At 45.5% G+C, this 27,394-nt stretch overlaps 1 protein-coding gene across 1 annotated transcript in view; it reads right to left on the reverse strand.

The window, feature by feature from the left end:
• APOB (apolipoprotein B) overlaps positions 1-13,298 on the reverse strand; it is a 36,435-nt gene extending 23,137 nt beyond the window's left edge. Inside the window, exons 1-14 of the mRNA XM_040427395.1 lie at positions 13,151-13,298; positions 10,931-10,969; positions 8,689-8,804; positions 8,453-8,598; positions 7,296-7,440; positions 6,736-6,882; positions 6,508-6,632; positions 5,062-5,144; positions 4,376-4,595; positions 3,510-3,737; positions 2,556-2,673; positions 2,017-2,163; positions 1,634-1,845; positions 611-851 (exon numbers count right to left, since the gene is read on the reverse strand). Of these exons, the coding sequence (XP_040283329.1) occupies positions 611-851; positions 1,634-1,845; positions 2,017-2,163; positions 2,556-2,673; positions 3,510-3,737; positions 4,376-4,595; positions 5,062-5,144; positions 6,508-6,632; positions 6,736-6,882; positions 7,296-7,440; positions 8,453-8,598; positions 8,689-8,804; positions 10,931-10,969; positions 13,151-13,208 (2,025 nt within the window). The 5' untranslated portion in view covers positions 13,209-13,298. The remainder of the gene's footprint in view (positions 1-610; positions 852-1,633; positions 1,846-2,016; positions 2,164-2,555; positions 2,674-3,509; positions 3,738-4,375; positions 4,596-5,061; positions 5,145-6,507; positions 6,633-6,735; positions 6,883-7,295; positions 7,441-8,452; positions 8,599-8,688; positions 8,805-10,930; positions 10,970-13,150) is intronic.
• Between the last annotated feature and the right edge of the window lie 14,096 nt (positions 13,299-27,394).

Raw genomic sequence — 27,394 nt, forward strand, 5'->3', positions numbered from 1 at the left:
CGACCGTAAGGCTTTTTCAGTGTTTTGCGGTCCGTTTTTTACGGATCCGTTGTTCCGTTTTTTGTTTCCGTTGTGTTTCCGTTTATTTTCCGTTTTTTTCGTATGCCATATACAGTATACAGTAATTACATAGAAAAAATTGGGCTGGGCATAACATTTTCAATAGATGGTTCCGCAAAAATGGAACGGATACGGAAGGCATACAGATTTTTTTTGCGGACCCATTGACTTGAATGGAGCCACGGAACGTGATTTGCGGGCAATAATAGGACATGTTCTATCTTTCAACGGAACGGAAAAACGGAAACGGAATGCATATGGAGTACATTCAGTTTTTTTTGCGGAACCATTGAAATGAATAGTTCCGTATACGGAACGCAAAAAACAGCCCGTAAACGGGGAAAAAAAACGGTCGTGTGAAAGAGGCCTTAGGCTCCTTCTTTCAGCACTGCTACATCTTATCATGATATAAATTATCAGGAGTTGTGTTAAATGACAAAATTGCCTCAACTACATCTACACCGATGGTTGGTGTAACAGATGGGATTCCAGAGGTTGCATTACCTTCCAGAACCCAGCTCTGCTACATGCATACAGCGAGTCTCCTTACCTCAAACATATCCACGGACTGTCCGAACACGTTCAGGGTGGTCTCCAGCATGACCTCTCTGGGCATGTAGCCGGTAAAATCGTAAATGATGCTTCCTTCCACTGTAGCCCCTAAATTCTCCGCTGACCCGGGAATGTCCACAGTTTTGGAGATTTGGTAATTCTTGGACACTTTGGTGAAGTCGCTGACGATTGCGGGGACACCGCTTGACTTGAGGGCTTCGTCTAGTTTGCCTTTCAGCCTACGAATGAAAGTGATCGGTGAATCGGGAGCCTAGGACACCAGCAGATGACCTGGAATCCTGTTACAGAGCTCCAAACCCCCAGCTTCCCTTCACACAGAGTTAAAGGGGTATTCCTGCGCTTCATTTATTTATTTCCTATCCACTGGAAATGTCATGAATGTCTGATTGCTGGGGCCCTTGCTGATCGCTAGGGTGGGGCTCTCCGGCCCTACATTCCCTATATACAGTCTGTTGGGGGAGGAGCTTGAGAGGATCGGTGGATGAGCATGCTCCCTGCCGCTGCATTCAATGTACATGAGACTGATGAGAAAAGCTGAGCGCTATATTCCACCAGTCCAGTAGAGTCTGAATGGAGCGGCAGCAGGCATGCTCGACCAATGCTCCAGTCAGACTTGGAAGGGGGTCTCTAGTGATTGGTGGGGGTGGCAATCGGACACTTATCACCTACCCTGTGAATCGATGATAGATATCAATTGTGGGAATACCTCTTTAAATGAAAAAAAAATCTGGATTCCTGCAATCACCACTAGGGGGAGCTCCCTGCATAATTAAACTCAATGGGAGCTATATACACTGGTTTTTACTGAGCTCCCCCTAGTGGTGACGCAGGCAGCCACAATTTTATAATTCTAGGACCATGAGAAGGAAAAGCATGGGATTTGGAGCTCTGTATAATGAAATGTTAAGTAATAATCAGCACAGAAGATTTATTTTAAACATGTTATTATGAGATAGATGAGGTAAATGACATGTCTCGCTGCTCTCTCTGCTGTACTTACTCCTGCATTTCCGGTGCCTGGGAGTTCTGAATGTTCACAAGGTGAGAGGCAACAAAGTTCTTCACTTGCTCGTTGTCATCCTTATTGAGGGAGCGAACGACCCTGCGAAGGTCGGACTGTGAAGGGTTCTTCATCAGGATGAGGTAGGCTGCCAGCCTCTTTTGGACTGGAGAGTTTCCATCTTGGAAGACTTGGACGAGCGCGCTCCGAGCCTGTGTTAGAAACGATGAACAATACGACTCAGCAGGGGGCGACGATGAGCACAGAGAATGCTCCTCCTGGGCTAGTGAGAACCTGTACACAGGGGAAATCCTCCCCACGTCTAGCTCAGTGGGAAATAACCCTTAGGACTTATGGGTAGATCATTGACGGAAGTAACTCACCTCGTCCGTGATGGACATTTTGCGTAGAGCCTGAATAGCTGCCTTCTGCACATCGTATGACGGCGCCTGGCTCCTGACACATTTCAAAATGGATGACTTGATCTGTGGATTGGCCGCTTCCAAAACATTGCCCATAATTCCAATTGCCTGAGGATTAAAAAAAACAAAACAGTATGAGATATGTACAATGGCCATTAAAGGATAGGTCATAAATATCAGATCGGTGGGGGTCCTAACTCCTGGTACCCCAGGAAGCTGCAGCCTTTTCCTCGGCTTTCACCTCCATTGCTCACACGGCCTTTCTGCATATCAGTTCCATTCAAGTGGATGGGACTGAGCTGCAATACCACGCACAGCCACTATACAATGTGCGGCGCTGTGCTTGGTAATGTGTAAAAAGACGGAGGCACTCAGATGAGCTTCAAACAGCCGATCAGTGAGGGCGCTGGGAGTCGGGCCCCCACCCATCAGATATTGACGACCTCTCCTAATTCCCAGAAAACCCCTTTAAGACTTCACAATGTTATTACAGCCCATACCTTAAGAGTCAGGAAGGTTTTGTCTTGGTCTCCGGTACATTCATTGTCAATGAGGGAGGACATGAAGTCGGCCGTATCCCGTAACTCCGGAGTGATGGTCATTCTGTCTTCATAGAAGCTGGTGACATTAGACATGGGGAGGGTTAGAGGCCAATTCCTGATGTATATCATCTCATATATCATTTTATATTCGGCGCTAATGGAGTTTGCTTCCAGGTCAAAGTTCAATGAAGCGGTAAAGGGGTATTACAAATACAATTATCACATAGCCACAGGATGTGTTCCCCTGATATGGGGGGACAAGGGCTCTGTCCTGTGATCCCTATGTTGGAAGCAAAATGGCTTGTGGTGCCATATTCAGGAGGAAACCTATTGGAGAGGTTGAATTCTATGACATTTTATTCTAATATTAGCAATAAACTTCGTTTAACTACATGGCTTTTATTTTTATATTACAGTGTTGTGCAATATCTATTGTCACCACAAGATGTCACTGTTGCACTTCTTCTCTGTACCAGTTCCTAGTAACTTAAATGCGCTAATACATTGTAGCGAAGTGTCAGGACAAGAGAGAATGATGCTGCTGACAGAGGATTGTCTGCACTGGAGGCAACTGTTGCAAACCCTTAGCTGTTAGAAGCCACAACATTTTTTATTTTTTTTGTTTTATTGGCTAAATTAAAGGGGCAGTCCTTTAACATGATCTCTACTACTCTGGTTCCTTAGACCCCTGGCAAACAGCTATTTTTTGCCAGGGGATGATTTCCTCTCTCTGTCTTATAGAGTTGGGGACCCTTCCTCTATACATGATACATATGGACAGGGGTCATCCTCATGGAACGGCCCCTTTAATAGTATATACGGCAGGTATTATGAAGCCGGTCTACACTATACAAATAAGGATTTATGTTCCCATTTATATCATTGACGTCTATTTTCCGCTTTGCTCCTTACTTGTTGACAGCGTGGCTCAAGGCGTAAAACGAAGCTCTGCTTTGCATGTACTGGGCCATGTTCAGAAGCTCGCGAAGACGCTTGGTGCACGGCGACGGCAAAAGTCCAAGTGCGTAGGTGACGGTGTCGCTCAGTACAGGTGACACACCTCCGGAGCGCAGCACCTGAAGGATAGCTCCAAAACATTCAGGGGTCCCACACTGGGTCAGGGCTTGCAGTATGATAGGGCTGGAAAAAAAAAAAAAATAATAAAAAATATAATGAATATAAGAATTACGTAAAGAATACAAATCCATTATAATGATGATAACGTTCTGATACACGATCTTCTATCCTTCAGTGTGATTCTATAGGAATGTAGTGCAATGCTGACATCTAGTGGCCATAAGTGGAACTTCCATACTGACTGGCTGCAATTTTCCGGATAAGGCCACTAGAGAGGGTGATATGGACTATGTAGAAAACAATAGAGAGCAGACAGTTGTCTTCTCTGCAATTAGTAGGAAGCAATGCATCTAGGCAACCTTCCTTGGGTTGTGCTGTATGGAATAAGCCCCCCTGTGTAGGAAACCCCAAATATTTGTAGCTCATGCGACATCACAGTCCCTTTTGGTAAGAAGGGTCAAGAAAAATAAGCTGATCCCAGGGTATGGCCTTCCTATCAATCAGCTGTAATCTGTGGCAAAACCTGGCAGCAGGTGTTCAGTATCCCTACAGCGCTCCTACAGGCCATGTGAAGCATTACACTTTTTTTGACTAAATGAACTGAATGGACATGCTGGGTAGTTCTCTGATGGATGGACGCAGGACTCCACCGTACGACATGAGAATTTCTCATTTCTAATCCGAACAATCCCTCAAAGTACCTTGACAGCTGCATCAGTCTTGGGACGAGGGGCCCAAGGGTCTCGTTGTTCAGGGTCTGCAGTGCGCTGACGAGTTTGCGGAACGTGTTTGCTCTCTGCTGGTTCAGCTCGGAGGATGATGATGCTTTTTGAAGCTCCATAAGGTTTTCCAAGACAGCATCTTCACTGGAAGAAGAAGACTCTGCAGCCTCCAGGGCCAGGCCTTTTACAAGCTTGGAATCTACAAAGAATACGGGGACATGTGATGAATATGTATGGAATGTCTAAGGGCTCACGCACGCAAACTTATTTTTTGGCCCTGTCCGTTCTGGGTTTTTTTGTGGCCCGTATGCAAAACCTTTCATTTTAATGCGGCCGCAAAAAAAAAAAACATGTGCATTTCGTATCTGTATGTCCATTCCGCAAAAGAATAAAACATGTCCTATTCTTGTCCGTTTTGCAGACAAGGATAAGCATTGTTACAATGGATATTACGGGCGTCACACGGATGTCATCCGTTGTTTTTGCGGAATCGTACGGTTACATACGGACATGTGCATGAGCCTTAACTATGTACCTGATTACTGATATTCTATCACCAGTATACAATTACATAAAATCTCCAGACAGTGATTATGTGGTTCGCCACCTGCTGGACGATTTAGGAATGACAAGTTTAGCAATAATACATGAAAACCGGTTCTTACCAGCAAACTCTCTGTTGTTGGTCTTTGAGGAGTCTTCCAGCTTCAAGGTCTGGGTCACTTTTGCCATCATGCCATACTGATTCCTACAATAAATGGAAAACAATATATGAATTATAAATGTGCTAATAGTCATCTGTACTCCTATTAGTTAGTGCAGGGACAAGCTGGCCGTGCGTGACAAAGGGATTCATAGAGCGCCCAAGAGAGAATCCCTGTATGTGGTGTCCCTAGCCTCATGCACTGGCCCCTCGGGCCCTGAACTAGGCACAGTGGCTCCGATTTACTAATCCTGTAGATGGCGTAAGCTTAGACCGGCTGTCTAGACCTGCACCCGATCTATCACAGGGGCTCAGGCTGGATGATGAATGTGGTGCGGGGAGAGACACTTTACTCTATACCGGCTATTGGTTGGCTTACTTTTAGATTTTTAACGCCAGAATTGTGGTGCAAGTTTGGTGCAAAATGGCGCATCTTTCACGCCCCCTTTCACATGTCTGTTTGCATTCCCCATGTAATAACAATTCTGGAGCAACTACTCTTATGACTCTTATTAACCTTTATTATTCCTGCTAGAAGTTATGAATGAATAGCTAGCAGTGTGCAATGAAGGTCCAGATGGGTGTTACCAGTTGGGCGTGCACGTCTTACACTATTCAATCAGTGCTGCCAGTATCAGAATGTGCAGGCACCCACAACTGGTAACACCCATCTGTACCCTTACTGCACCCTGATAGTAATTCATCCATAACTTCAAGCAGGAATAATAAAGGAATGGCACAACACAGAGCCATAAGAATAGAGGCTCCAGAATTGTTATTACACGAGGAATGCAAGTAGTTACTAAAACAGACAAGTCAGGAGAGGGGAAAGGTCCTCAAAGTCATCTTCACCTCACCAAACCCCTGCTGCTCCCATTCTGATGCTTCATGGTTTCTTATGGATTCCTTTACTATTTCACACCATGCGAAGCCTTCTTTTTAAATAAAAAATTTAATTCCTAAAACCCTTATTTATAGGTGCTGTGGAAAGGGTTCTTCCTGCAGCATAGGCTCACCAAACCCCTGCTGCTCCCATTCTGATGCTTCATGGTTTCTTATGGATTCCTTTACTATTTCACACCATGCGAAGCCTTCTTTTTAAATAAAAAAATTAAATTCCTAACATCCTTATTTATAGGTGCTGTGGAAAGGGGCTTCCTGCAGCATAGGCTCTAACTATCCATAAGGGATGCAGTGAATCTGGCCTGAGGCCCCTCTATACAGGAGCCCTATAGCAGCGACAAGGGCTGCATCTATGGTATGTATACCCCTTTTTCTGGGTGGAGGGTAAGTGGCTCATTCAGTTTTTAGGTGCAGCTTCAGAGAAAAAAGTTACGGTACGGTGTTGTGTATAGAGTCATTTAGGGTTAACCCTTTGCAAAACTTTCTTTGCATTCATTACACTTACTTATGTGAGAAGGGAAGGAAGAGATGAGTTTCCGTGCAGGATGCTTCCGTCACATGTCTTCTTTTTGTTTCCAGGGTGTACTGACAAGACTGGCTGCTGCTGACCAGCGTGGACAATGGGATATTCTGCGGGAAGAACATATGTAGTCATATAAACAGTAAAGCAACGAGCTTCAGGTATCTACCTCTGTCAGACAGAGCTGCCCCCCATCTTCTAAAGTGTACACACCAGTCCTTTAAAGAGGGCGACAGGGCTGACGTAGTCTCTGTTTGGTGTGAACTGGTCGCATGTCTTCAGGTTTGTGCTGACGGTAACTTCGGAGCCTCCTTTCTTTCCTACGCTGATTTCACTTTTACATTTTCCATACACAGTATCCTATAATAAAAGCGAGAGAAAGAAGAAAGAAATAACATAGAAAGGTGTGGAAATTGTATTCAAGCTGCAATACGGGAAACAGACCATGGGTTTGGGTGGCGCTGTTTTTGGAAAAAGAGCCAGTCTATTTTCTAATCTCAGACTGATTTCACGGTGAGTGAAGAACGGTCAGCGCTGGAAGCCTGTACTTGGTAGAGATCCCTCAGCCTGGGTCTGCTGACAGGTCTCAAACTTAAGTAGACAAGCCATTTAATATAATATATGAGCGCAGCTACATTTAACAGTGGTGGTCTTCAACTTGTGGCTCTCCAGCTGTTTCAGAACTACAACTCCCAGCATCCCTTGACAGCCTTAACACCCAAAGTGCCACAGGTTGTGGTCTTCTGTTCTAAAGTCATGCCAGGTGTTCTTACCATGCCGCCGGTCTCCTGTGTGTCATCTGGTACCAGAAGAGCTGAGATGATGCCTCTCTTAATATTCAGGGTATTTACAGGTTCCTCCTCTTTAGGATACAAAATGACCTGTTTCCCGTCCTGAACGCTGAAGTTGACTTCATACCTGGAGGGGAGGACATGTGGTGACATCATAAACATACAGTAAAATACAGTGCTATCAACAGTGGAAAAGATGGGGCTTTGTCCTGATCCCTAAGGTGTCTCATCAACCCCTTGTCTGGACACGATAAAAGCTGTTCAATTATGAAGACTACCAGATGGAAAATATGATGATCTATGGCCACAGCCATTCAGATCTGATCCTTCTGTCTACAGTTCCCGTGTTGACCCTCGTTAAAGGGGTTACAGCACCTTTTATAATATTGGCTTTCAATATTGCCGACGATGCTGAAGGACTTTTATCACTGATGTGTGGCCTGCTATGGAGTATCATTTCTCAGGGATATCTCCTTTATTTCATTGAACTTACTTCTGCGACTTGCAGTACCGCTTTTAACCACTACTGACGAAAACGGTTTCCCATAGAAACTAGTGCAATAGCGCCCCCTTTTATATTCAAAGGCACCTGTTATAATATTGGCCTTCTATGTATAAATTTTACGGCAGGACTCTTATCGCTGATGTGTGGCCTGCCATTTTCTACCATTTGTCAGGGATCTCTTCTTTACATTGTACCACTTTTAATCACTACTGACCAAAATTGCTTTCACCAGTGCTCCCATTTATATTCAAAGGCATCTGTTATAATATTGGCCTTCTTTATATATAAATCTTGCGGCAGACTCTAAAACTGACATGGTGGCTCGCCATAGTCTACCATTTCTCAGGAATCTCTCCTTTACATTTTTCATCTGGCACATGCAGTACCACTTTTGACCACTACAGACAAAAACTGTTTTCCATAGAAACCAGTGCAACAGCACCCCCATTTACAGTAAATTCAAGCTGCCATCCTACTTCCATAAAAATATTGATCTTCAATTCACAATAATTTCAGACAGGAGATTGTTTTATAAGTGGAAGCTCCTTCATTTTAACATGTCCCAGTAGCTCTATAATAGTCTTAGTTTCTAATAATAGTAGCCATGGTTCCTTAAAAGCTCCTTCTCACTTACTTGGACATAGCAGTGGAGAAGTCTTCAGAGTTCTTCGCCTTCTTGTAGAGGGCTTTGCCTTCGGAGCTTACTCCGTACACCTCTCGCAGGGTGCACTGCTTTATCCTCAGGATGAAGTTACATGGTTGCGGCACTTCTAGCTCTACCTATGATACAAGATGTGAGAATATTTAGAAAAAAGCTTCATAAATGGACCAATACCCTTATCTATGTGTGGTCCACTCCTGTCCGCTTACCTTGCAGTTAAACTTGGTCCCACTCTGTGAATCGGCTGTACCGCTCACCCCACTGGATGAAGTAGTCTCATAATTATATGTATATTTCCTAAGATGTCTGAATTTGATTGCATCTCCTGAAAAAAATATAAAATCAAACCTAGAGGGTAAATATGGAGACTCAAAGTATATGACCTGCACATTAAAGCGGTATTCCCATCTCATAAAGGGATGGCATATCAGTACGAACGGTCATCACTTTATGATTAGTAGAGGTTTGACCTCTGGGACCTCTTACGATCCTGAAAATGAAGGAGCTGTGGCCCCTCTACACTCTTTCCCTGCACAGTGGACCCTAGTCCTCTGAGGTGCAGGACAGCTTCATCCAAGTGAATGGGGCTGGTTGAAGGTCCTTGCGCAGCCAGATGACCTTGCGCCATTGTGCAAGGAGAAGGAGTAATGGGGCACAATGCTGAATCACTGCTGTGGTCCCTTACTTTTTAGGACCGGTGTAGGTCTGTGATGGCTAACCTTCGGCACTCCACCCGTGGTAAAACTACAACTCCCAAGATGCACACTTGCTTGGCTGCTCTCAGAACTCCACAGAAATGAATGGAGCATGCTGGGAGTTGTAGTTTCACCACAGCTGGAGTGCCGGAGGTTAGCCATCACTGCTGTAGGTCTTGGAAGAAGTACCTCCAATTTATGAGATAGGAATATCCCTTTTAAATGTCTCTAAAACTGTTTTGAACTAACTCTTGCCCTCTGCCAAACCATACCCCAACCCCAAATCTACTTTTACCCAGAGCCAAATAGTTACATCAATAAATTCACAATGAGAGACACATATATAAGTCAGCAGGGTGAGGCCATTTTATGTTTGCCACCCTATGCCCGGGCCTACTGATTTGCCTGACCTATCCTCATCGGCCACATTTTTCAAAACTCTATTCAGTTATTTTATCAGTGATATCAGTTTCTGGAAAGATGGGTGACAAACCAACAAGACTGAGATTAAAGACCCCCCTGGGTTTGCGCTCAACATTCTTAGGTACCAAAATGGAAAAATCTGCCTAGTCGTATATTGACGGCTTCCTACTTCCATCTTACTGCATAACTAAGTGGATTTGCTTTCAGGAGCCGGGGAAAGCTGAGTGACCACTGTGATGGGACCTGTGATGATGGCAATATTGTTTGTCACCTGCTTTTCCATACAGTGAACAAGGCTGTATAGATCAGGGTACCCCACTGGGGTCTTTGATGATGGCCATATTGGTTGTCACCAGCCGTACCAAAGAGAATGACTTAAAGATGCTGTCTGCTTTTTGTTAGACAGGTCCCTTGGCAATAAGCTGATCATAGAGATTATATCCCGATGATGCTGGGTCCCTTCAGTGAGCAGCTGTAATTTGTGGGGAGTCTGACAGTAAGTGTTCAATTTCCCTGCAGCGCCTCTACAGGGGAAATGAAGTATTACACAGCTCTCATTGAAATAGTTGGGCTGTCTGTATAATGCATAGTCGCACTAAAGAGAGAGATGCTCCTTACAGCCACTCTCTGCTCTGGCTGATATTCATTTGTCATTCTCTAAGAGGACATTTCAGGCCAACTCCTTATCAAGTATGAAATAAATACTCTATAAATTTACACATCGAAAAACAAGTTTGAGAAGCCATAAAGAGGATGTCAAATATCTATATACGGCACAGAGATCCGATCAATCTTCTCTCGTAAACTGTGACCAGAAGATGAACCACGATTGGGAAATCAGATGTGAATCTTTCCTTGCAATATGTCTGGTGAACACTAGAGGGCACTATTTGCTCACAATCCGCTGATGCAGCAGCGGTCATTTCCTAATGAACAGCAGTTTATCTCACACTTTGTCCTATATAGAACAACAGGTATCTCTTCCAGGGAGTCGCAATGGCCTCCAGCCTTCAATACAAAGGTTAAACACACAGTACACGTCTCATGAATCCTGGGAAGATTATCTGCAATAAATAATTATCCACACTGATAGGGCAGGTATGAAGTCACCGCTGCCTGCTGTTTACCAGGCGGACTAGGACTTAGGTACCAGAGTCCATTCCAAAAGCAGATGGAAATTTTGTCACAAGACTGCAAATCAACTCGCCTGCTTTAACCCTTATGACTCCTGTAGTAAAACCTGCTGGCTTTTAGTATTTATTTGCCCAAGTGCAGAATTTTTGCTTTAATTGATTGTATTACAATATATACAATAAAGAAAACATAAACTTACTCGAACAGCTAGGATTCTGGCTTTCCGTCCCATCTTCCTCTGCAAATGTAAAGAAAAAATTCTTAGCTTTTAAAAAAAAAATAACATATCAAAAGTGCTGCCTAGAGAGTTTAGTCGGTCTGTGCTCAGCTGATCGCTGTGTTCTAAGAAGCTACAAACATACTAATGAGTCTATATAAAAAACGTAAAAAACGTAAACTGGAATGCCTTTACAGCAGCCTTCAGACACGTTCTGCAGTTTTCTATATAGAAATGTCTCTGTCTATAAAACCAAAGAAAAAAGCAGCACTGTGTGAACGGGCAGGAGCAAGCCTCCAGACCTCAGCCATGAGTCCACGCCATAAAAAAAAAAAAAGCAAAAATCAGCAGCACTGTAAAGGGATAATGTCAAGCTGGCTGAATAAAGTTTCCATCTCTTCTTCAGTTTATCCAATCCCAGTGCTGTTGATTTTGTTTTTCTATTATATCTCATAAATATATATATGTATGGGTATATAAATATATCTAGAGATCTAGATAATGTGTTCAGCTTATTATCATTAATGTCAATACTATTAATAATAATAATAATAATAATAATAATAATAGTAGTAGCAATAAGAAAAAATAAAGTGAACAATTGTACACACAGGTTTTCTATAGTCAAGTTCCAACATCAATCTCATATCAATCACATCTAATAATGATTATTTATATAGCGCCACCATATTCCGCAGCGCTTTACAATTTACAAGAGGGTTCATGTACAAAACAAAAGACGTCACAGCTAATATACAACTGAAAAACTAGGAGAGAGGGCCCCGCTCACAAGAGCTTGCACATCAGTCCATATACATACAAATCTATCTATCCATATTACACTATAATATTATTCTTAATTTCCTAGATTGTAAGCTCTTGTGAGCAGGCCCTCACTCCTAGTGTTTCAATTGTATATTACCCTGTAATTGCAATGCAATGTCTATGTTGATTCGTACACAAACCCTCTGAATTGTAAAGTGCTGTGGAATATGCTGGCGCTATAGAAATAAAAATTATCATTATTATTATTAATATTGTTTTTGCAAGTTAAAATATTTCCTTTTGAAGTACATTATAAAAACATTGAAAAATTGTAATTATTATAACTAATAACTTTAATATTAGTGCTAATATTTATTATTATCACTAATATTATTATTAGCAATAATAATTACTGTCATTACCATTACTTGACATTATTTCACACAGGTTTTTATCGTCTTCTTCAAGCACTTATTTATATTAACATAATTAGAAAAACAATAAAAATATCTTCACTTTCTTTAACTTACCAAAAACAACTTTATATATATATATATATATATATATATATACAAATTATACACATTATAAAGTATTACTGTTTTTAATAAAAGGTTTAACCTAGCTTTTTTTTTTCTTTTAATACATACATCAATTATTATATGATGTAGATACATAGAATATATTTAATAGGAGCGTATGATCCATAATTACATTTTTCATGCAATATTTTATACCATATTATTGCAATTCATGTATTTATTTTTAGCTATTACAAATACATCAATATAGTTAATATAAAAATAATATAAATAATAATAATAAAAAACATGGTTTAATACTTTATTAAAACAATACACATGACTATACTGAGGAAGCTGAAACAAGTGTCGGGGTCTTTAGGAGGTGCCACTGGCCGGGTCTGTATTGTGTATATGTTATGAATCATGGTTTTTTACCTAGGTGGGGGAGCCACATGGTTTGATTTTGGATTTATTTATGCTTGTTTTTCCATCCCACCTTCTCCATTACTTGCAGTGCTATAACTTGATGCCCCGACGTATCGTGTGCACTCTCTATGTGGTTGTGTCTGTCTTTGCCAATTTGTGCATCTATTTATTTGTTTTATCGATTTCAATAAAGATACATTTTTGGATATACATTTTTGTATTATATCTGTGTATATGCTGAGTGTCTGGGTTTGTCCCATCTAGGAGCTACTGAATATAGTGATGTTTGCTGCCTGTTTTATTTCCATTATTTTGTACCGTAGACTCTTTTATGTAATACTTCACCAGCTTCGGTGTCTCGGGAAGCAGCACTCCTCAATCATCCTTGTTATAGCCTACGCCTTTCCAATTAGTCTCAGATCTTACAAATGGACATCTATAGAATTGCCTTAAAATGAATACTTCCTCAAGTAGGTCCATTACTTACGGGCTAAGATGCAACTGCTGGCGAACAGCACAAGGAGCAAGAGCGTCCTACTGTCCATGATGAGCTATTACAGCTCTCAGGAGCTCTTATCTCCCTCGTATGCCAATCCTGGCTTCTTGTCTTGTGTCCCAGGGAGAGAATGAGCTTATTGCCTTGGACATGAATTTATATAGGCAGGAAAACCAGCTGAGTTATTGTGTTTGGGAGTTCAGAGTAAATTGCAAAAGGTCCAAAGGGTAAAGTTTTGCCTGGGAGATTAGTGTGATGACCTGGGCCTAGAGCTGGGAAAACAGCAGTAAGAGTGATCATGACAGGAGCACCAGAGAGACTATATATACTATATGCACTATATGTATTACATATACATAGTGCTTTATACACTCCTATCACATTTATACAACTCCTGGCAGGTAAAGTGAATAACACTGATTGTTGCCCTACAATGACACCTGTCACGACGTGGGATATATTAGGAAGCAAGTGAACAGTCCGTTCTTGAAGTTGGTGTGCTAGAAAAATAGGCAAGTGTAAGGATCTGAGTGACTCTGACAAGGGCCAAATTGTGATGTGTGGATGACTTGGTCAGAGTATCTCCACAATGGGTGTTCCTGGTATGAAATGGTTAGTATTTTAGATATATTAATAAAAATGTTATGCACCAATACCCACTGTTCCCATTGCTTAGAGAGTGCCCCACTGTTATTTATTCATGAAATGGCTAGTACCTACCAAAAGTGGTCCAAGGAAGGACAACCATTGAACGGTGTCATAGACGCCCAAGGCTCATTGATGAACATGGACTAGCCCGTCTGGTCCGATCCCCCAGAGAACTACTGTAGCACAAATTGATGGAAAATTTAAAGGGATTGTGCAGCGATTTATATTAATGACCTATACTCAGGATAGGTCATCAATATCTGATCGGCGGGGGTCCGACACCTGGCACCCCCGGCAATTGAAGAGGAGGCGGTGCTCCATGCAAGTGCTTGTAATTATACCACACCGCCGATCCACAGAAGACGATGCATAGTCTAATGACCAGGAAGCGGCACTTGCATGTAGCGCTGCCTCCTTGTCAAACAGCTGATCGGAGGGGGTGCCAGGTGTCGGACTCCCGCCGATCAGATATTGATGACTTATCCTGAGGATAGATCATCAGTATAAATTGGTACAAAACCCCTTTAATGCTGGCAGAAAGGTGTCAGCTGTATAACTGTAGACTCAGGGGCGTAACTAGAAGTGACTGGGCCCCACAGCAAATATTTGTAAGGACCCCCCCCAGCGCGCTTCGCACCTCCCTCCTCCTGTGTAAACCCCACTCCTTTGGCACAGTGTAGCGGTATACTGTATATTGTGTGGCACAGTGGATGTTATATGTGTATAACATAAAAATATTTCATATGAAAACTTACAATTACTTGGCTTGGCCCTTGGGGATCTCGGACACCACTTCCACACTTGGCCGGGGGCTCGGCTGAGCTGATGTTGTGTTTTATCCTAATGAGAAAGATTTCATAATAAGGATTTGGAGAAGGGGCAGAGGGATAGCAGAGCAGGGGGAGGCTGGTGCTGCTACTAGGGGGTCATACCATGGGGGAGTAATAAAGCCCACTATAATGCCCCCCCCCCAGTAGTAATAATTCTCTTGTTAATGTGACAGTGCAAAAATACCCCCTTGTAATGCCCCCAGTTGAGCTAATGTCCCCATAGTGCCCCCATAATGTCCCAGTATAAAATACCCCTATATAGTGCTCCCAGTAAATTCCCCCATAGTGCTCCTCTCCCCCCTTCCTGCTAGTGCCCCCCATAATGTACCAGTATAAAATGCCCCATATATAGTGCCCCAGTAGATGCCCCTTAGTGTCTGGCCTCTGATAGGCTGCCGGCCTAGTGTCCCCCATAATGCCCCCCAATAATGTGCCAGTAAGTGTCCCCATAGATGCCCCCCCATCATGTGCCAGTATCAAGTGCCTCTCTCCCCCCCCCACATGTCCCAGTATCATAGTGCCATCTCCCCCCCCCCATGTCCCAGTATCATAGTGCCATCTCCCCCCCCCAAAAAAAGTGCCAGTATCAAGTGCCTCTCCCCCCATGTGCCAGTATCATATCATAGTGCCAAACCCACCCATGTGCCAGTATCAAGTGCCAACCCCCCCCCCCCCCACATGCCAGTATCAAGTGCCTCTCTCCCCCCCATGTCCCAGTATCATAGTGCCATCTCCCCCCCCCCACAAAAAAGTGCCAGTATCAAGTGCCTCTCTCCCTCCCCCCCATGTGCCAGTATCAGGTGCCAACCCCTCCCCCCCATGTGCCAGTATCAGGTGCCTCTCCCCCCCCAGGTGCCAGTATCAGGTGCCAACCCCCCTCCCCCCCATGTGCCAGTATCAGGTGCCTCTCTCCCCCCCATGTGCCAGTATCAGGTGCCTCTCCCCCCCAAGGTGCCAGTATCAGGTGCCAATCCCCCTCCCCCCCATGTGCCAGTATCAGGTGCCTCTCCCCCCCCATGTGCCAGTATCAGGTGCCTCTCTCCCCCACCATGTGCCAGTATCAGGTGCCTCTCCCCCCCATGTGCCAGTATCAGGTGCAAACCCCCCCCAGGTGCCAGTATCAGGTGCCAACCCCTCTCCCCCCCATGTGCCAGTATCAGGTGCCTCTCTCCCCCCCCATGTGCCAGTATCAGGTGCCAACCCCCCCCAGGTGCCAGTATCAGGTGCCAACCCCCCTCCCCCCATGTGCCAGTATCAAGTAACAGTCGGGTATTAAAAAAAAAAAAAAAAACACTTCTACTTACCTCCATGTCAGCCTCTTTCTGTGTCCCGCCCTGTATGTCCATATATGCAGTCAGTGCTTGTATTTCAGAAAAGTTTCTGCTGGGATTTGAACCCACGACCTTCTGTATCAGAGGCAAAGCACCTAACCACAAGACCATAAGAGATGCCTTGCTGCTGACTATACACATGACAGCTGCTCATATATAGAGATATAGCAGAGCTGAGTGTGCTGGGACAGCTGTCATATAGAGATATAGCAGTGCTGGGTGTGTTGGGGCAGCTGTCATGTGTATAGATGTACACTTAGCCAGCTATAACAGTAGAAGTCTCATATTTTTTTCAATCAGTTGTAATGTAGCCTTTATGGCTGTGAGGGTAAATGCTTTGCCTCTGATACACTCAGACATTGGAGGTTGTGGGTTCGAATCCCAGACACATCAGGTGTCAGGGAACCATGAACCAGACGTACAACAAGAGATAAGTGAAAATAGAAGGCTTTATTGAAAATAAAGCTGTAAAGCAAAAGTCCAAACGGATGGTGAAACCGAGCAGAGTCTTTGCGAAGCCAGAGGTCAGGAACCAGAAGGGTAGTCAGACGAAGCCAGGATCAGGAACCAGCAGGGTAGTCAGACGAAGCCAGGATCAGGAACCAGCAGGGTAGTCAGACGAAGCCAGGATCAGGAACCAGCAGGGTAGTCAGACGAAGCCAGGATCAGGAACCAGAAGCAGCAGCAGCAGCAGTCTTAGAAGCATGTGAACACAAGAGGACCAAGCAAGGAACTGAAGCCACAGACCTCCTATATATATGAGCTAGGCATCCAGCTCCTCCCAGGGGAAGGAGGAGCCGCAGGGTGGAAGGCTACAAGAAACCCAGGACCCAAGATGGCCGCCAGCACATGTCAAACGAAGGAGAGCAGCAAGCAGGTAAGACCATGACAGTACCTCCCCCTCAAGGGCCCCTCCTCCGCGGAGCACAAAACGGTTTCTGAGGGAAGCGTGCGTGGAAGGCTCGGAGCAAGGCAGGAGCATGGACATCTGCGGAGGGAACCCAGGAACGCTCCTCTGGACCATAACCACGCCAATGGACCAAAAACTGCAACCGACCGCGGACCAGGCGTGAGTCCAGGATATTGCTCACCTCATATTCCTCACGATTGCCCACTTGGACCGGACGAGGCCGAGGAACCGAGGAAGTGAAACGATTACAAACCAGTGGCTTCAACAGGGAGACATGAAACACGTTGGAGATCCGCATGCCAGGAGGAAGCGCAAGGGCATAGGCTACCGGGTTTACCCTGCGAAGCACTCGGAAGGGACCAACAAAGCGAGGCGCCAGCTTGGGAGTGGGCACTCGAAGGTTGAGGTTGCGGGTGGACAACCATACACGGTCTCCGACCTGGTAGGAAGGAGCAGGCGCTCGTCTGCGATCAGCCTGGAATCTCTGGCGCTGCGCAGAGACCTCAAGGGACTTCTGGATCTGTACCCAAGAAGCACGTAGGACGGAAAGGTGATCCTCCACAGCCGGAATATCCTGGGGAGAGAATACCTCCGGTAACACGGCAGGTTGGAACCCATAATTGGCCATGAAGGGAGACGTCCCAGAGGAAGAGTTCACCGCCGTGTTCCTGGCAAACTCAGCCCAAGGCAGGAGGTCAACCCAATTGTCTTGGTGATCGGAGACATAGCAACGAAGGAATTGCTCCAAGGCCTGATTGGATCGTTCTGCGGCCCCATTGGACTGAGGGTGGTAGGCCGAGGAGAAGGAGAGATGAATCCCCAACTGGGAGCAAAAGGCGCGCCAGAACCTGGACACAAACTGACTCCCCCGATCCGACACAATCTCCTTAGGCAAACCGTGCAACCGGAAGACCTCCCTGGCAAAAATCGTGGCCAAATCTTGTGCAGAGGGTAACTTCTTGAGAGGAACACAGTGGCACATTTTGGAAAACCGATCCACAATCATGAGAATGACCGTATGGCCTCGGGATGCAGGGAGGTCCACAATGAAATCCATCCCCAGGTGTGACCATGGGCGCTCCCCGGTGGCTATGGGTTGCAGAAGGCCCAACGGAAGGTGCCGAGGGGACTTACTCTGGGCACAAACGGAGCATGCCGCTACATATGCGGCGATGTCGGAACGTAGGGAAGGCCACCAGAACAGACGTGAAACAGCCCAGGACAGCTGATTCTTTCCAGGATGCCCCGCGGTCTTGGAGTTATGGTAGGTTCGCAACAACCGAGTACGCAACTCCTCAGGCACAAAACATCTGCCGTTGGGTCTCCCAGAGGGAGCACCAGATTGAGCCGCCAAAATCTGCTCACCCAGGGGAGAGGTCAGGCTGGTGCGAATGGCGGCCAGGATCTGATTCGGAGGTATGACCGAAGTCGGAATCGACTCCTCCCTGGACAGCTCGGAGTACTGCCGTGATAAGGCATCCGCCCTGATGTTCTTGGAACCGGGTAGGTAGGAGACCACGTAATTAAAACGTGACAAGAACAGAGCCCATCTGGCCTGACGTGGTGTCAATCTCTTGGCCTCAGAAAGGTAGGTCAGATTCTTGTGGTCCGTCAGGATGAGAACCGGAACCAGCGAACCCTCGAGCAAGTGCCTCCATTCTTTAAGGGCCTGCACGATGGCCAATAACTCCCTGTCACCAATCTGATAGTTGCACTCCGCGGAAGACAGTTTCCGGGAGTAAAACCCACAAGGAAGCAGAGGACCCTCTGGTGTTCTACGCTGAGACAGAAGGGCGCCTACTCCCGTCTCAGACGCGTCCACCTCGAGGACAAAGGGCAACCCAGGGTTGGGATGCGACAGAATCGGAGCCGACACAAAGGCGGACTTTAGGGCCTCAAAAGCTCGGATGGCCTCGAGCGGCCAGACCTGGGAATTACTGCCCTTCCTGGTCAGATCCGTGAGAGGCTTGGCCAGCATGGAAAAGTCCCTGATGAACTTCCGATAATAATTGGCGAAGCCCAAAAAGCGCTGCAGGGAACGAAGACCACTGGGCTGGGGCCACTGTAAGACAGCCGAAACCTTCTCAGGATCCATGGAGAACCCCTCAGCGGAAATGATGTAACCTAAGAAGGTTACCCGGGATCGGTGAAATTCGCATTTCTCAAGCTTACCGAACAGCTTGTTCTCTCGTAACCGTTGCAACACTCGTCTGACATCCAGAATGTGGGCCTCCATGGATTCAGAATATACCAAGATGTCATCCAAATAGACTACCACACACTGCTGCAACAGGTCACGGAAAACATCGTTGATGAATTCCTGAAAGACTGCGGGCGCATTGCACAACCCAAAGGGCATAACCAAGGATTCGTAATGACCGGTCCTGGTGTTAAACGCGGTCTTCCACTCATCGCCCGCCTTGATCCTTACCAGGTTATATGCCGCCCTCAGGTCGAGTTTGGTAAAGACCGTGGCCCCTTTAAGGCGATCGAACAGCTCGGAAATCAAGGGTATCGGGTAAGCGTTCTTGATCGTGATGCGATTGAGACCCCTGTAATCGATGCAAGGCCTCAACTCACCGCCCTTCTTTTTCACAAAGAAAAATCCAGCCCCTGCCGGGGACGAAGATTTGCGAATGTGTCCGCGTGAAAGCGCCTCCCTCACGTACTCCTCCATGGCCTCATTCTCCGCTACCGACAGTGGATAGACTTTGCCACGAGGAGGAACGGCACCAGATTGTAACTCTATGGCACAATCGTATGGGCGGTGCGGAGGTAGGGCAACCGCGCGCACCTTATCGAATACATCCCGGTACTCCTCGTATTCAGGAGGCAACAGAGAGTCCGAGGAAGTACACAGCAACTTGACAGACCCATGGATGCAACTAGCCCCACACTGCGGTGACCACGAGAGGATCTCGACCGATCTCCAATCGAAAGTCGGATTATGTTTCTGGAGCCAGGGGTACCCCAAGACCACCGAGTAGTGTGGAGACGAAATAACCTGGAGGCAGACCGACTCTCTGTGAACGGCACCAATGGCTATCCCCACTGGAAGGGTCTCATGAGTCACGTGTGGCGGCAGAAGGGGTCTGCCGTCTATCGCCTCAAGAGCCAGTGGGGAACCTCGAGCCTGCAGAGGAATGGAATTGGCGGCAGCGAACACACTATCAATGAACAAACCACCAGCACCAGAGTCCACCAACGCCTGGGTCGTCACCGAGCCCCCGACCCAGGAGAGGACAACAGTGATCAGTGGTTTGTCAACACGGGAAACCGGGGACGAGGAGACTCCACCCAAGATCTGCCCCCGACAGGATCTCAGGGTACGAGCGTTTCCCGGACGGTTCGGACATGCCAACCGAAAATGCCCACCGAGACCACAGTACATGCATCGGCCCTCGCGTCTCCGGAGTGCCCTCTCCCCCTCGGACAGGCGAGCAAACCCCAGCTGCATGGGTTCACCCCCAGACAAGTCATCCCCAGGAGGCGTGGGAGGAGAGGGAGGCACGGGTGGGACAGCAAACGTAGGCACCAATCTGTTAGAAGACCTCCGCAGGTTCTCCTTAAAGGAAGGTCTCTCCCTGAGTCTGGTGTCAATCAAAATCAGGAAAGAAATAAGAGACTCGAGCTCAACTGGTAGGTCCTTAGCTGCAACCTCATCCTTCAAGGCATCCGAGAGACCATGAGAGAAAGCAGCGACCAGAGCCTCATTATTCCAGCCCACCTCTGCTGCCAGGGTACGAAACTCAATGGCGTATTCAGCTACGGATCGTGAACCCTGTCTGATGGACATAAGGAGCTTCGCAGCAGAGGCAGCACGAGCCGGCACATCGAATACCTTCCGAAGAGAAGCAACAAAACCGGAAAACTCGGCAACCACCGGATTGTTGTTCTCCCATAAAGGGCTGGCCCAGGCCAAGGCCTTGTCCGAGAGCAGCGAGATCAAGAAGCCCACCTTTGATCTCTCAGTAGGAAAGGCATGTGGCAGCAACTCGAAATAAATGCCCACCTGGTTAAGGAAACCTCGGCACTGAGTTGGCTCTCCCCCAAAGCGCTGTGGAAGAGGGGCAGAACCGGTCATACCCCGAAACACCACAGGCGCAACAACAGGTGTCGGGGTAGACTCTGGCGCAACAACCGGAGCGGCAGTAGGAGCGAGCCCAGGAGCGACAACCGACCCATCGGCAACGGGAGCGAAATGAGCCGTGCGTTCAAGCAGGGTTTGCAACGCCACAGCGAACCGACCCAACAGGTGATCCTGCTGATCAAGTCTGGCAACCAGCGTGGGTAGCGAGGATGGCCCTGTACCGTCAGAATTCATGGCTTGGTCCTAATGTCAGGGAACCATGAACCAGACGTACAACAAGAGATAAGTGAAAATAGAAGGCTTTATTGAAAATAAAGCTGTAAAGCAAAAGTCCAAACGGATGGTGAAACCGAGCAGAGTCTTTGCGAAGCCAGAGGTCAGGAACCAGAAGGGTAGTCAGACGAAGCCAGGATCAGGAACCAGCAGGGTAGTCAGACGAAGCCAGGATCAGGAACCAGCAGGGTAGTCAGACGAAGCCAGGATCAGGAACCAGCAGGGTAGTCAGACGAAGCCAGGATCAGGAACCAGAAGCAGCAGCAGCAGCAGTCTTAGAAGCATGTGAACACAAGAGGACCAAGCAAGGAACTGAAGCCACAGACCTCCTATATATATGAGCTAGGCATCCAGCTCCTCCCAGGGGAAGGAGGAGCCGCAGGGTGGAAGGCTACAAGAAACCCAGGACCCAAGATGGCCGCCAGCACATGTCAAACGAAGGAGAGCAGCAAGCAGGTAAGACCATGACATCAGGAGACTTTAGGAGACAGTAAGATTAGATCACATTAGCGCTGCTGTGAAGGGGATGAACATTAAGACAAGAATCGATATTTAACTAACTTGAAAATTAACTGTCACACACGCTGCCGGGGCGCCGGGCCCCGAAGCAGCTGCTTCCCCGGTAGTTACGCCACTGTGTAGACTTAAAGTGTGCTCACGCCGACCCCTGTCCACTGCAGAAAACACTTAGAATTGGCACGAGAGTATAAAATGGAAGAATGTGACCTGGTCTGATGAATCACGTTTTCCTGATGGGGGGGGGGCATGTGCGTCACTTAACTGGAGAAGAGCTAGAACCAGGATGTACTATTTTAAGAAGACAAGACAGCGTAGGTAGTGTGATGTAAAATATAAGAAAAAGAACTGGATCGCACATCCTCAATACTATGCTTTTATCTAACTGCTTCTCAGCATAATTAACATCGCTTCTCAGTTGGAGTTCCTGAGAGTATGTGATGGGGTGAGTTCCACACCTGTTCACATTGTGCAGTACTGCATGGCGGCCATTGTTGCTGTCCCGTGGGTTGGTGGGGCCCAGTGCCATGGTGGCTTTGTCGGACAGCGGGGGCGCTGTTTGACTGCTTGGTCCCGCTGCCTGTCGAGGTGGTGCTGCGGTGTCGGCGGTTGCCGTGCAGTGCTGCGCCAAATTTAGAATAGGGTCCCATTCGAAGAGGCAACCTTGTCGCGGTGAGTGGGCCTATGCTTTTTGATCAAATTGTATACTAATGCCTCATGTTAGCATGCAGCATAGGGATAGGTATACGAAAAACTCCAACTGAGAAGCAATATTTATTATGCTGAGAAGCAGTTAGATAAAAGCATAGAATTGAGGATGTGCGATCCAGTTCTGTTTCTTATATTTTACATTACTGTAGGTAGTGTGATGCTCTGGGCAATGTTCGGCTAGGAAAATTTGAGTTCTGGCATTCATGTGGATGTGACCAATACCACCTACTTAGACAATGTTCAAACAAGCACCCCCTTCATGTCAACCGTGCCCCCTAATGTCAGTGGCCTCTACAAGCAGGATAATGTCCCAGCCACACTGCAAACATTGCTCAGGACTGGAGTGAGGAACATGATAAAGAGTTCAGGGTGATGACTTCCAAATTACCCAGATCTTGATCTCATAGAGCATCTGTGAGATGTACTAAAAAAAATACTGATCCGTGAAGGCCCCACATTGTAACTTAAAGGACTTGGTGGCAGATACCAACGGACATCTTCACATATCTTGTGGAGTCCATGCCAAGATGCGTCACAGCTGTTTTGTCGACACAGGGGGATCTACACATTATTTTAAATGGTTAAATATTATGGGTAAATTGATTTAGGGTTGGATTACAGTTGGTGGAGAATTCTGGGGGGAAAATAAATCAGTGGAAAACAAGAGTAACATATAAAGTATGGTATTCCTGAGATTTCTAAAGTGTTTATTTCAGGGCAAAATGAGGAGATTACAGAAGGAAGTGCTATATTTACTGTTCCTTTATTGAGAGCCCATCCTATGTTTGATTGTGGGTGTTACAATTCTTGTGACCCCTACCAATCAGCGGAATGAAGGGGCCTGTGGCCTGATACACTGGGGAGAGCTGTACAATATACCGATATGTAGGTCCAGGCAAAGGGGGGGCAGACATGAAATTATATCACTCTAAGAACTTAAAGGGAACCAGTCACCATGATTTTGGACTATTATCTTACGTAATACATGAGTAGATAAGGAGTCCAAATCTTTGTTTTTTTATTTTCCTACTACACCCCATTAATCATCAAAGCTGTGCTAAAATAAACAGTCTGGAATGCTGTACCATGCCAATGTAATGGACAGGACTCATTTGCCATGTATTACAGTGGAGCTCTAAACTGTACTTTAGAGAGATTCCCTTTAAAGGAATTTTCTGGGCCTATCTTTAGCATAGGGCATTAAAGCTTGAATGGAGAGGTTTCCACCCTTGGGACTCCCGCCAATCAGCCTGTTGACAGGGCCGTGGCGGGCTAGCAAGTGCAGTAGCCCCATTATTGTTTACACGGTGGCGTGTCCATAAGGGTCACTGTGACTGGTACAGCAGCTCAGTGAAGATATCCTGAAGAGGTTGTCCAATTAAGACAATCTCTATCTATGTGGCCTACATGGTTGTCCAAATTGCTCAGTTAGTCGCATCATCATCAATAGTGTATAAGCAAATACTGTTATTTCCCTTTTCAGTGCTGTCCTACTGGAATCTGCAGCGCCTTTTCTCAGCCCAGGGGAGGGTCAGCATGCTAGTTCGCTTGTATCTAACCCTAGGGAACCCAGCACAAAGTCCATGTTCTCCACCCATATGGGGTTCCATATCTGTTAATGTTCTATAGAAATGAATATGAGATAATTGAGTAACCAAGGGCACTTACTCAGATGTAATTTCAACAGTAGATTAACCACACACATGCGACTGGCTGTCCACTAAGAACTGAAACCATTCACCCATCCTTCTTGGCACTATTTAGGATATCGATGGTTCGCACCCCACTGGTCACAGTTTTATGCCGTATTCAGCTGATAACAAGACTATGCTTCAGTAACACAACTACATGGGTTAGAACATCAGAAATGTTTGTTACGCTGGATCAATAGTTCATTTAAAAATTTAACTTCTGGACATCACGTTCTACTATTTATGGTAGCGGAATATTTTTGAGATTTTTGGACTGTGTGGTGTGCCTCCACATTTGTTCTTAGAAATGGATATCAGTGTTTGAAGAGTATTGTGGATTTTGTTGCTTGTGGACTATATGGTCCCTATTTAATCACTCAAGCCAATTAAAGAGTTTTTTTGAGTGTAATATATTGATGACCATCAACAGGATAGGTCATCAATATCTGAACGGTGAGGATCCAACTCCAGGCACCCCTGCCAATCAGCTGTTTGAAGAGGTTTTGGCAATGATGAGGCTGCAACTGTTCATTGCTCACATGGCCTAGAAGCAACTCATTCCCATTCAAGTGAATGGGCCTGGGCTGAAATACCAAGCACAGCCACAATGCACTGAATGGCGCTGTGGGAAGGTTAAGGCAATCCTCCTCAAACAGCTGATTGGTGGTGGTGGCAGATTTTGGACCCCCACGATCAGATACTGATGACCTACCCTGAAGATAGGTCATCAATATCTTACTCCCGGAAAACCTTTTAATAACATACACGTCACTATACAATCCTATAATGGAAAACAATGGAATAACAAAATGTCCAAATAATTGAAAATATGCATTTGATAATTCAGATAATTCTTTAAAAGCAAAAGTAATTTTCACATCTCTTATAGATATCAAGTGCGTTTTAATAGTCTGTCTAATTATTTGCAAGTGCTGCAAACATCACAGGGTTGAACTCAGCAACAGTGTGGGGTGCCTTGCCAAAGCGGTCATCTCAGGACAGGATACAAAACTCATATGATTGGAGAACATTAAATCCTAAGCACCCTCTATGACAAGCTCCATCCCTCCATTGCAGTCTTCTGCTTACTAAAAGGGAACCTGTTCACTTTCACAAATGCAATCCACTCTGCAATCTACAGTAACCTGTGCATAGAAATATGGCCAGACAGCCTCCTTTGGACCCTAGGTTTTCTGCTCAAACAAAGTATGGGCCACAAACGTGTCACAGGTAGGTGCAATCAAAGGGACTCCCCTGCAATCTTTCCCTTTGCCGGGATCAGCATTATTGATCATGGCATTCAAAGGGTTAACAGCGGAGATCAGCCTTGACTGTTTCTTCGGGACTGTACCTGTGTACACGTATGCTCATCATGATGCTCCAACTGCCTTCTCATAATGCCTCATCAAAGTGTTCGTAGCCAGGACTGGAGCTATCTTCTTCGTTGGACACCATGTAGACAAATGTTCTACTGCGCTATTTCATAAAGCTCATTTAACCATCTGTGTAGGTCAAGTAAAGAGACAAGCTAATAAGCTTTGATATATGGTACTGTTAACTGGGATAAATATGCCAGCAAAGATTTCAGAAATAGGGAGGAAATGAAACACAAAGGGCAGATTTAACAATGATTTTAAGCTATGGTAGTGGCGTAGAATAAAGTACAAAATGATGGCACACACCATATTTGCAAGGCAAATAAAAGGCAAGAAAAAGAAAAGGAACTTAGCAGGAGGTTGCATGGCCTTCCAACACCCATCAGACTTACGATAATTTACACCAGAAACCGTGGCAAAAGTTAAAATCTGTATCAGCTGCTGTAGATTTAGGTTTCTGGTGCACTAACTGGTCGAAGACACGCCAAATTTATTAAGAGGGTTGTGTTCCTTCATACATTTTGAGTAGAGATGAGCAAAATTTTAAAAAATTTGATTCGGCTTGTATGCCGAATTTTTTTCAAAAAAATTGCCGCCCTCCCCATCATTGAACCCCTCAGATGCCGCGTTCAATAACCGCTTTATGACACAACCATATTTCACCTTAAGGACCAGGCAATTTTTTGCAAATCTGACCAGTGTCACTTTATGTGGTGATAACTTTAAAACGCTTTGACTTATCCAGGCCATTCTGAGACTATTTTTTCATCACATAATGTACTTCACGACACTGGTAAAATGGAGTAAAAAAAAATTCATTTTTATTTATAAAAAAATACCAAATTTGCCAAAAATTTAGAAAAATTGGCAAATTTCCAAGTTTCAATTTCTCTACTTCTATAATACATAGTAATACCTACAAAAATAGTTATTACTTTACATTCCCCATATGTCTACTTCATGTTTGGATCATTTTGGGAATGACATTTTATTTTTTGGGGATGTTACAGGGTTTAGAAGTTTAGAAGCAAATCTTAAAATTTTTCAGAAATTTTCAAAAACCCACTTTTCAAGGACCAGTTCAGATCTGAAGTCACTTTGTGAGGCTTACATAATAGAAACCACCCAAAAATGACCCCATTCTAGAAACTACACCCCTCAAGGTATTAAAAACGGATTAAAACCCTTTAGGTGTTCCACAAGAATTAATATAAAATAGAGACACAATTTAAAAATTTCACTTTTTTGACAGATTTTTCATTTTAATAATTTTTTTTCCAGTTACAAAGGGTTAACAGCCAAACCAAACTCAATATTTATGGTTCTGATTCTGTAGTTTACAGAAACACCCCATATGTGGTCGTAAACCGCTGTACAGGCACACGGCAGGGAGCAGAAGGAAAGGAATGCCATTCGGTTGTCACGGCCTTTGGTTTGCGCTGTGACACTGTTGCCACACTTGCGGTTGCCCGCGGCAATGTGTTGCTGTGAGAGCATGCCATGGCAGTGACTCGGCCTTCTGGGTGATTGCCGTGACATGGCTGCCACGCATGCTGTTGCTGGTGGTTACGTGGTTTAGTTTGCTTGTATGTGCACTTCCCCTTTTAGTTTTTGCCTTCCTCTGTCTGGTGCTGTTAAGGTTAACTCCCTGACTGGGTGTGGTCACCAGGGTTTTTTCCCCTGTGGCTCCCTGGCTGGAGTCAGTTGTACTTCAGCTGTCGTTGGTGCTGGAGCTCTGTTTCAGTCCAGGGTGTTCCATCTGTCCAATGAGGGCCATCCTTGTGGTCATCAATGTTATCCCGGTGTATGATATTTATGGCTCTGATTCTGTAGTTTACAGCAACACCCCATATGTGGTC

Source organism: Bufo bufo, chromosome 4 (genome assembly GCF_905171765.1).
Source record: "Bufo bufo chromosome 4, aBufBuf1.1, whole genome shotgun sequence".
In the NCBI taxonomy this organism is placed as follows: domain Eukaryota; kingdom Metazoa; phylum Chordata; class Amphibia; order Anura; family Bufonidae; genus Bufo; species Bufo bufo.